The sequence below is a fragment of the Brassica napus genome, chromosome C1 (assembly GCF_020379485.1).
Source record: "Brassica napus cultivar Da-Ae chromosome C1, Da-Ae, whole genome shotgun sequence".
Lineage (NCBI taxonomy): Eukaryota > Viridiplantae > Streptophyta > Magnoliopsida > Brassicales > Brassicaceae > Brassica > Brassica napus.
This window is the reverse complement of record NC_063444.1, coordinates 47,050,093-47,062,200: the sequence shown is the minus strand read 5'-3', so window position 1 is coordinate 47,062,200 and position 12,108 is coordinate 47,050,093. Positions and strand designations below refer to the sequence as shown.

The following is a 12,108-nucleotide window of genomic DNA, read 5'->3' as shown; positions in this document are numbered from 1 at the left end:
CAACCACACAATCAATTATTGTGAAAAAGAAAAATTAAACAAAAGATATTTACCTCAATTTGTGCTCCCTTATTCTTATTTTACACGTTAATAACAGTTCATACGAATCATCACTTCTCAAAACGGATTCAAACAAAAAGTCTTAACAATTTTTTTTTATGATACAATTTTTATGTATCATAGAAAAAATATATTGATATTACTGAAGTGAGTTGACTCTGTTTACTGACTTAGGTCGCATGACTCAAACTATCGCAGATGCTGAAGTCAAAACCATGATAGAAAGATCGCATCAAGTAATCATTAACTGTTATCCTCCCATTGTCAGTTTTCTTTCATACATCAAGAAGAAAGATAATCAGTGTTTACCCATGTTTTCAATAATTTCGGTGAACTTCCACTATCTCCAACTTTTGTTGTCTTCTATATATTACTGGTCAACTTGAACAGAAAAAGGCAATATGAGTTGATTTTTTTTAAAACAAGTGATAAGAAGCATAATTATTCAGGTATTCACGCTGGTTTAAATTATAATTTGCATATAGTATAATGTATTTTGGAGGAACTGCGCTTTCACATGTTGCGATGCGTTGAAAATAATAAATAGAAAATGCTTTATTTGTCCACTTCACTAAAAATGTTAGAAAGATTCGGTGTTGGATTTTCCAAATTTCGTAAAGCCTGTATTACCGTTACAGCAGTGAAGGTCGCTCTCTATGCATGCTGAAAACGAAAGCTACAATCAACAACTTACCCTTTCAATGGCAGAAAGAGCTAATATATATGTCTAATTTCAAATCCTGGCCTCAGCTATATTATTTATGTTTTAATGCAATTTTGACATTCCAATATATATCTTGGAAAAAGATAGCAAATCAGGATAATTTTATTCCTATTTGGCTTTAAATATAAATTAGATAGGTCAACAATTTATGTTCTTTTGGTGCATTTTTAAGGACCAAACTTTCTATTTAATACACTTTTTTATTGCAGCTAAATAAACTACAAGAGAAAGTGCAGCTCTTTTGGTAAGAAGGTTGGTCATTTTGTTGCTTGATTATTCTATTATGGATGAGGAGTTTGATTATGGGAAGCATATAACATAGGATTATGCAGCTTATTAAAGTGGTGTTGCATCCAATAAAGAATCTACAATGAGATCAACAGAGCCACGTGTTTTCTAATCATGCAGCAATTGAAAATGTTCGAAAAAATAAAAACAAACTGAGCATAGTTCGTGGGATTTTGGAAAATAAGATCATGCAACGATGGCCACAAGACAGGGTCCGACAGAATCTTTGTAGAAAATTATCAGTTACTAGACTTGATGGGTTGACCTTTCCCACTGAACTGGAAAAAACTGGCCTAATATCTGTTTATATGATTTTAAAGTCACTTAAATATCCAATCATGACATCTATTAACAAAGTTCAAATCAGAAAGTGGGAAGCTAATCAAAATAAAGACGTCTTTAGGCTTCTTATTGCATGCAACTGTGTAACAATAGCGATCTTTGTTACCCAAATGCGAGGTTTCACTTCCATTGTCTCTTTCACAATTTTCTCATTCTTGACAAGACATCCCTCTCCCATCTCCTTTTTCCTACTAATTTCTTTTACACTTTTAGAGTTTGGACGGGGAGAGGATAAAAGACCGTTCCTCCACCCTTAGTGGATGATCCACTTGTGCATTCACATTTACAAAACTATTGACAATAAATAATAAAAAGTGGGTGCTCCACTTGTGTTCAGAAATACGTTGAATTGCATTGCAAAAAAAAAAAAAAATGCTTTTACTTGAAGATAGGAGTGGAACAAGTGGGTGGGCACACAATTCAATAAGGATAAAACAATTTTAATTTTAGAAATATCAATTTTGTTTGACTATAAATAGCATGCATATGATACAATCTCTTTACAAAAAAACTTCATCTTTCTCTCTTTAAAATTTTCTTTCTTTGTTATTTGTAAAACGTGTTCTAAAACGTGTTTTTCAGCATTCTCATTTCCACTATTTATTAAGGTACATTCATGTATATGTTTATAATTTATGGTAATTAAAATGAATTTAGTTAATTAATATTATATAGTTATTTTGTAATTAGGTTAAACTAATTTTAGCAACATAATACTTTGAGTTTACTTAATACAATATAAACTTATAATAATAATATTTATACAATTGTTACACCTGAAGGCGATGCAATGGCGAATATAAGAGAACAAATTGCAAATACATTATGGGCAAATAAAAACCATATGTATTGATTTTTTTGATTATTGTATTTGAATTTTTTATATGTTTAATTTGAATTTACATTAGTTTTGAATTTATTTAAATATTTAAAAATTGATCTTCTAGTTGCTTAATATATATATATATATATATATAAGTAATATATATCAAAAAATTATATTTGTACTTAAAACCTTTTTTAATTTATATACATTATTTAAATTTTATACAGTACTTTGGTCAGCTTTAAATAAGAATTTATATTCAAATTATAAGTTAAAAATATAATAGAATTATGTTTTACTTTTAATTCAATGTAATTTTGTTCTATTAGATGTACAAAACATAATATAAATTATGTTTCTAATTCCATCTAACAGTTTTATTAATGAATGAAAACACTGTATAAGCTTGTTGTAAAAAAAAAGACTATATAAATTTTATTTCCCATAGTATATCATAATTCTATTAAATAATTAAGTTTATGAGATCCTATATTTTGATTTTTTCATTTATAAAGTATTTTTTTAAATAAGTCCTTTTAATAATGAAAATAAGTAGTATTATAAAATTTATGTAAATTAATTTAAATTTAAACAGTACTTTGAACCACTTTTTATTCACTTCCACCATTCATACATAAGTTTAGAACCGCTAGATCCGCACTTGAACCGCTAGATCCGGCTTGAACCACTCTTGTTCTGCTCGATCCACTTGATCCGCTAGATCCGCAACGCTTGATCCGCCTTTCCCATTCGGAGCCTAAGAACACCTTGAAACAATTAAAGGTGATACTGCACAATTTAGTTCAACATAACTATCTAGCTTTATCATTTTCTTAGGTAGATAGAAACATATTATTCATTACAAATGCATAATTCATTAATACAATATACCATTTTTTTGTTCAACTGAGATAATCAGTTATTCTCTTCGTTTCATATTAAGTGTCATTGTACATAAAATTTTTCGTTACAAAATAAGTGTTGTTTTCTATTTTCAAAGCAAAATTTTGTTCATCAATTTATTTTTATATTGGTTAAAATATGATTTGGTGTATAATTAATTATGTTTTTATATAGAAAAATTACAAAATTAATTATTTTTTTAATCTATGTGCACAAACTCAGAATGACATTTAATATAAAACATATGGAATATATTTTACTGATTGTTAACAGCGAGAAAAATAATGATGATTAAAGTCAACCGATATATTAAAGAGCTCCATTAGAAAAGAAAGAAAGAAAGAAAAAGTAACTCCGAGTTTCAGACTTTTGATATTCAAAAGTTATTTCGAGAATTTAAGAACATATGCCTCGGCCTTGCTGGGCTTCTAATTTAAGTGAAATTATTCGACACTAATGGGCTTTTGGTTTTAGGCCCATAATAGATTAGCTACTTGATTATGAAGATGTTAAGCTGAAGAGAGAGGCGTGGCTCATGGTAGTATACTAGTAGTTAGTATGAAGCACGATTTTCTAAGCATTGCTAAAAAGTTGTGGCACTATACACGCCTATGATTAGTCAAATCAACTATCAGTTCTGGGGGAGTACCAAGTGATTATAGCGTGATCCCACACTGTAACTAATATGAACTACATCTAAAACATGATCTCAAGTACTGATTTCTCGATCAGACCAAAAAAGAAGAAGTAATGCTCTCCATACATTTAGTCGGTATATATACACCGTCTCCTTGTTAGGACCTCTCAACATTCATTTTCGAAAGAAGAACATGGAGACAATGTCTGCCAATTACGAGGACCGAGACACACTGTTCAACTTCGTGGTCAAAGAAGGTAATGGCGTGAAGGGTCTGATAGACTCTGGCATATCTTGTGTTCCACAGCCTTTTGTCCAACCGCTCTCTGAGCGAATCGCGACCCCAAACGGCCAAACGTGTGAAGCGGTCCAGCCAATAGATATTTCCCAGCTAGACGGTCCATGCCACACGGAGGTGGCCAAACAAATTGTTGAAGCTGCTGAGACGCTTGGCTTCTTCCAGGTGAGTAATGGCAGACACACATCATTTTAGGTTGGTGTAAGCCATTTTCTTTTGCGATATAATTAACCAAAACTAAAGAAATGAGTCATATATTGCGTGGACTTATTCTTGGGTTCACCCCCTAAGTTCACCAACCAATATGATTGTGTTATTTCATATTCGATATCTTTTAAAAAAGAAAACAAAATATTGTCAAATTATATTATCTTTTTAAAATTAAAAGGTAAAAAGAAATAAATAAAAAATAGTAATAATTACAAAAAAAATATTTTTAACGTCGTCAGCAAAACATTAAACCCTAAATCCTAACCCTTAAACCATAAATCATAAACCCTTGGGTAAACCCTAAACTCTAGGATAAATCTTAAACTCTAAGATAAATCTTAAACTCTAAATCAAAATCACTAAACACGAAAACACTCAAGGGTTTAGGGTTTAGGATCTAGGGTTTAGAGTTTTAGGGTTTAGTGTTTTTGTTTAGAGTTTAGGATTTATCCAAGGATTTAGGGTTTACCCAAGGGTTTAGAGTTTATCCAAGGGTTTAGGGTTTACCCAAGGGTTTAGGTTTACCCAAGGGTTTAGGGTTTAGGATTTAGGGTTTAGGGATTAGGATTTAGGGTTTAGGGTTTAGGGTTTAGGGTTTAGGGTTTAATATTTTGCTGACGATGTTAAAAATATTTTTTTAATTCTTTTTTCTGTAGCTGCTATTTTTTTTTTACTTTTTTATTTTAAAAACATAATATAACTTGATAATATTTTGTTTTCTTTTTTAAAAGATATAAAATTTCAAGTAATGAAATCTTATTGGCCGGTGAATCTAGAGGTTAGAATAACTCTATTGCGTGAATATGTAAATTTGACCCGGTTACTAATTGCATCTTTAGTAAGAGAAGATTATAATTTAAAGATTAAATGCAAATGGCAGGTGGTGAACCATGGTGTTTCGGTAGAGCTGCTTGAATTGCTGAAAATGTCAGCTCATGAGTTTTTCGAACAACCTCCTGAGAACAAAGCGGTTTACCTAAAAGAAGTGAGTCCAAGCAAGCTAGTTAAGTACGGGACAAGCTTCGTACCAGAGAAGGAGAAGGCCATTGAGTGGAAAGATTATGTGAGCATGCTTTACACCAATGACGACGAGGCTCTTCAACACTGGCCTCTACAATGCAGGTATAAATAAAAACCTATACTCATTTTCTAATAAAATAGAGTGATTTCTATTTAATCTATTAAAATATGATCACAAGCAAGCTCTTCAACACTGGCCTCTACAATGCAGGTATAAATAAAAACCTATACTCATTTTCTAATACAATAGAGTGATTTCTATTTAATCTAAGAATGGATAAAGAAACCTTTGTTGCCGAGCAAACTCGGTCACATTTTCATGTTCCAACTGTTATAAATACATCAATTTTGTGTTATACAAGTAGAGCATGCTAGTTTGAACTAAAATAGCAAGTTAACTATATTCTATCATTACTAATGCGTATATGTGTTATGTGTGACAGAGAGGTGGCACTTGATTTCCTAAAATCATCAATGGCAATGGTGAAAAGAATAGTTGAAGTTTTGGTGGAGGATGTAGGAGTGATCCTTGAAGAAGAGAGAATGAACAGTTTGATGGGGACCAAGATGGTCAACATGAACTACTACCCAACATGTCCCAGCCCCGAGCTCACTATAGGCGTCGGTCGTCACTCCGACATGGGAATGTTAACTGTTTTATTACAAGATGGCATTGGTGGTCTCTACGTTAAAGTAGATAACGGTGACTGGCTTGAGATCCCTCCTCTCAATGGAGCCTTAGTCATCAATGTTGGCGATACTTTGCAGGTTTCCCATACTTAAGAACACCTTAACTTATATTTATTTATATAGAATGTTAGATTCGTCTCTACTTAGAATACTCTAGTAAGGCACTATATAAAATTTTATCAACAGATTCTAAGCAATGGGAAGTATAAAAGTGCGGAGCATAGGGTTCGAACCACAAACATCGGATCGAGAGTCTCTGTGCCTATTTTCACGGCACCTAATCTCTCGGAGAAGATTGGTCCATTGCCCGAAGTGGTGGAACGTGACGGGGTGGCTCGTTACAAAGAGGTGTTATTTCAAGACTACATGAACAACTTCTTCAGCCAACCACACGATGGCAAGAAGTCTCTCGACTTTGCTCGTGCCGATTGATACTATTACCACTTCTATCAGTGTCTGTGCCAAATTAACCACAATTCTTTTTTTATAAGGATTAACCACAATTTTTTTTTCTTTTTTTTTTTATGTTTGTTCGATCCCAATAAAGGAAAATGCCTTCTTCGTGTGCACTCAATAACACGTACGTGATGCAACTTTATGAAATTTACACGCATGTTAGGATACTGATTGAGTTTTCTAAACCAATACATTACATATTTCAAAATGCTAGTCTGACGGGACTAATGATTTTCACTGTAATGATTTTCTTTTCGCCAGTTTCTGTAAGGATTTCCAATTTAGATAACGAGACTCTTTTTTTTTCTCTTTCCTATTAATTTGAAATTTTTTTTTTTTTGAGAAAATTTTAATTTGAAATTTTTGTTTCAATTTATCATTTCGTTTTCATGGCATACGAGATTTTGAGTTTAGACGTATCCTCGGGTCTAGGTCGCACACAATTGTTTTGTTGAGTATAAAAGAAGGAAACGAATACCGTTTTAAAATGCGACAATTTTGAAGAAAGTCCATATGACATAAGCGTGAGAATTCTTTTTTTTTTTTTTTTGAAAAGGCAAGCGTGAGAATTCTTAACATTTCTAGTTGTGACGTGATCGTGAAACGTGTGTGTTTAATTAATGTACTTCAAACATTGTGACGTTGGACGTTTTCAGATTTTCAAAGCTCGTGCCATTGCTTCCTTCTATAAAATATCATTTGTTTTTAAGAGAGTATATGATTTTTTCCCTTAAGCTCAATTAAAACTCGTTAACTCAAATTCAAATAAATCTATGATAAATGACGTGTTTAGATAAGCTAAATCTATACTATATAAAAGTTGAGGCTATAAGCCATTGAGAACGTAATGTTGCCAAAAAAATAGTTTAAAAAAAATATATTATATAATTAAGTAGGCTAATAAAAGATAATTATTAGTTTTAAAAAGACACGATTTCTAAATTTATGTATTTTTTTGTCAGCTTTTCAAATTTATGTATATTAACATAAAATAAAAGTTTTAATATTTAATGTCGATATATAACTATTAGATTTAAAAATCAAAATTTAAAAAGTCAAAAAATATCCTTACATAAATAGTTTAAAAAATATATATTATATAATTAAGTAGGCTAATAAAAGATAATTATTAGTTTTAAAAATTTCATGATTTCCAAATTTATGTTTTTTTTGTCAGTTTTTTTTATTGTCAGCTTTCTAAATTTATGTATCTTATATATTAAAACAGAAGTCACAACTTTGATTCATGTGTGACTTTTTAGAAAATGGATCTATTGGACATATTCCTAGAAAATCATGTTACATTTAATATCTAGTCTTATCATTTAAATTTTGGGTCTACTAGAAATTTTTATTGGGCTATCAATAATTGAATTTAAACAATAGATGATCCATTGGATTTATAGATAGTATAAATTAAATAGATATAATTTAATGTTGTAATACTATACCTCTATATGCTAAATATTTAAATATTTGTCGATGTTAACTTTTAAAATTATTATAAAAAAAATTAAATAACTAAAATCATATTATCTAACAATTATTAATCTTTACTACTTTAAACCAATGAAAACAAATTTTAAACTATATAATTTATTTTAAAAATTAAACAAAAACTAAATTTTTAATTATTTACTCGATAATATAAATCTATGAAGCGAAAATTTTAATTTTTTAAAAACTTTCTAAATTTATGAAATGTTACAATATCTTTGAATATGACAATAAAACAATATTTTACTAATCTTTATTACAATTTTAATAATAAAATAATAATTTGAAAATATATATATAGAAGAAGATACATATACATGTGAAAGTTTGAAACAATCTATTCAATGAAAAAATATGCAGTAAACTTATTATGTTTTAAAATTTGATGGACACATATATATTATAATACATACCAATTTAGAATTGAAAACAAAATATTTATATAAAAATAAATGAAAACAAAAACCAGCGCGGTTGCGCGGATCGAGATCTAGTATTAACATAAAATAGAAGTTTTAAACGTTATATGTATATTAAACATAAAATAGAAGTTTTCCAAATTTATGATTTAAACGACTAATCGTAGTATGACAAATCATTATTTTAGTTTACTATTTTTAAAAATGTTGAGGCTATATAAGCTATCAAGAGCGTCCACATAGGGTTTAAAACCTCCAATCATAATATGACAAATCAGCATTTTAGCTTGATATTTTTAAAAGTGTCAATATTACAAAAAATCATTTATTTCAAAATAATATATACATAAATTTAACTATGACAAACTTAACAAAGTCAAAGAATTACATATAAGTTAACTTAATACATAATATATTTTCAAAAATTAATATATATTAAAATACAATAATTAACTGAAAATGCAAGATATTTGAACAATTAGAACTATAAAAATTTAAAACACATGATTTTTAAATTTTAGGTTATATGCTAATGAAAATATTAAATAATATGATTTAAAACACATATGATTTAAAACGACCACGTAGGATTTAAAACGACCAATCATATTATGACAAATTGTTATTTCCATTTATTATTTTCAAAAATGTTAATCCTTCTAAAAATATTTATTTCTGAATAAAATGGAAATCAATATCAAATTAGTTAAGTTAACAAAAGTAAAAAGTTACAAATAAGTTAAATTAATATAAAAAATATTTTTCAATTTTAACATAAAAATATAAATACAAAATAATAATTAATTTAAAAATGCAAGACTTTCAAAAAATTATAAGTAAATAAATTTAACTTATGATTTTCAAATTTTAGGCTATATGCTAATGAAAATATTCACAAATAACATATACTATGTACAAGCTAAAAGTATCAATAATTAAAAATATTCACATAATATTTTTAAAACACCAAAAATATATTAAATCATCATTTTATTTACTATATAAAAACATAGGCTAAAAAGCCATTGAAAATATACACATAGAATTATAAGCAACCAATCAAAATACAAAAAAACATAATTGTAGTTTATTATTGATTATTAGAATACAAAATGGAATTCAATATAAAAAACTACTAAATAAATAATTAAAATAGAATTGACTCATATATATACTAAGTATTTGGAAATTTAACATTAATTTATATTAAATACAAGTTTAGGTGATGTTATAAAAAAATTGAGGCTATAAGTAGTGAACGTGTCCACACATGATTTAAAACAACCAATTTTATTATGATAAATCATTGCTTTAATTTTAATTTTCAAAAAGGTCAACATTTTCAAAACAATTTTCATTTAAAAATAAATTAGAAACCAATATCAAACAAAGTAAATTAACAAAATTAAAACATTATAAATAAATTCGCTTAATATATTTAATATTTTTAGAAATTTGACGTTAAAATAAAATACAAAATAAGAATTAATTTTTAAAATACAAGGCTTTTAAACAATTATAAGTAAATAAATGTAACTCATGATTTTCAAAGTTTAAGCTATATGCTATTGAAAATATTCACAAATAACATATACTATATATAATTTGAGGATATAAATCATTGAGAATACTCACATATTATTTTAAAACACCAAAATAAGCTAAATCATCGTTTTATTTACTAAATTTGAGGCTATAAGTCATTAAGAGTATACACATAAGATTATAAACAACCAATCAAGAGATAAAAATAATAATTATAGTTTACTATTTGTAAAATGTTAAAATTTCCAAAACTGATTATTTCAATACAAAATATAATTTAGCATCAAATAATACAAACTAATAAATAAATCATTAAAATGGAATCGACTCATACATATACAAAATATTTGGAATTTTTTTTAAAAAAAAGCTAAAATAAAATAAAAGATAAAGAATACACGATGTTTAACATGCAAGAACACAAAATAAAATATACTCTTAAAAATAAATTAGAAACCAATATCAAATGTATTTTCTTTAATAATATTCTAATCAAATAATCGCATAATCCTCATGAAAAGAAATATAGGGCTTGAAGTGAATGAAGAGTAACAGTGAACAAAAACGAAAAACATACACGATAGAAAGTAAATCATACAAGCCGAAAACAAAATCCGATAGACAAAAAATGTATCACAGCAGAAAATACCGGATATACTAGAGAATAATTCAAATATAAAAAAAAAATTGAAAATTTACACTCGCTCTCTCTTAAATATGTTAAGTAAGAGAACAAATTGAGAGCCCCAAACCATAATTTATTTATGAGTTTCAAATTATTTTTAATCAATCAAAAGAAATTAACCAATTTAATTATCCATTAATTTTTTTAATATTAATCAACAATATTATCTTATGTTTTTTTAGTCAGTTAGAGTCAAAATCTTCATAGAAACTAACCAAATAAGTTATACTGAAATAAATCTAACATGATGTGATTTACAAGATTTTTAAAAATTATTGTTCTTAAAGTTAACTACATGATAAATTCTTATAATCATTAGTGTGATTCACCTCATATAACATATAAAATTTAAGATGCTCTCTGTTGAGTTATGTTGAAGAAAATATTTAAAGAACAACGTTTATAAGATAAATGGAAAATAAAGTGCCTAAGAAAGCATGTCAAATAAGTTAGTTAAGATTTTAAATAAAATTTATAACGAAGACTAACAATAAATTAGCATGAAAGATAACATAAAAGAATAAACGAAAAAACAATTGATATGAATTTATCAATATAAATATACTATCTAAATGATGACAAAAAAAAAAATATATATATATATGTATATACTATCTAAGTATTATAATCAACAAACTAAAAACATACAAATTTTGAACATGTAGAAAACAAATTTCAAGATTACAATGAATACGCTATCTAACACTTTTGCTATCTTATCGTCAGCATTTGGCAACTAGAAAAACCAACTATCAAAATTATTTAATAGTTTTCAAATGATCTTAAAAATATTCACCTAAACTCCAAAACAAACAAATATTATCTATTATAGCAAAAAATAAATTATAAATATTTTATTACATTATACGATCATGAAAGCTTAACTACAATACAAATAATTAATTAGATCAAGTAGTAGATAAATCTAATACTTTAGATTCTCAATATTAATAATTCAATAAATAAAATGTTACATAACATTAGCTAAATTCATTATATTTACTTTACTTTTTATATTATCTTACAAAGGCTATTTAATATTAATTAAATTTCATCAAAATATTTATTGTGATTAAATTTTAAATATAAATTTTATACTATCACATACGTATAACAATCACACATTAATTGTAAAGTTTTTTTTTCTAAATACAAAGCAAAATTAGATATTATGCATATAGTTCAATCGTTTATGTTATTCAAATAAAATCTATGTAAAATGTATGATAAAATAGTATAATGTATTAACAGTTTACATGCATCAAGCAATTTATATAATATTTTAAATACAAATTAATATTTTTCAAAAATTATGAATATGCTTATATACATAATTGTTACATTTATAAATACAAATAACTAAATGGCTAATAAGAGAGTATAGTTATAAATAGACATAAATAATAAAAACAACAAATCATATTTCAGATAAGAAAATTATATAAATAAATTAAATAATTAGTTTAAAAGTTATTATAAAACTAATCTAAATTATTAATACAGTAGCG

At 26.9% G+C, this 12,108-nt stretch overlaps 1 protein-coding gene across 1 annotated transcript; it reads left to right on the top strand.

Annotated features, from left to right (window-relative positions):
• The first annotated feature begins 1,789 nt into the window (after positions 1-1,789).
• LOC106375542 (scopoletin 8-hydroxylase) lies at positions 1,790-7,343 on the top strand. Its single transcript, XM_022711632.2, has 4 exons — positions 1,790-4,243; positions 5,169-5,410; positions 5,752-6,076; positions 6,185-7,343. The coding sequence occupies exons 1-4, from the start codon at positions 3,974-3,976 to the stop codon at positions 6,428-6,430; spliced, it is 1,083 nt and encodes a 360-aa protein (XP_022567353.1). The 5' UTR covers positions 1,790-3,973; the 3' UTR covers positions 6,431-7,343.
• Positions 7,344-12,108: the final 4,765 nt, after the last annotated feature.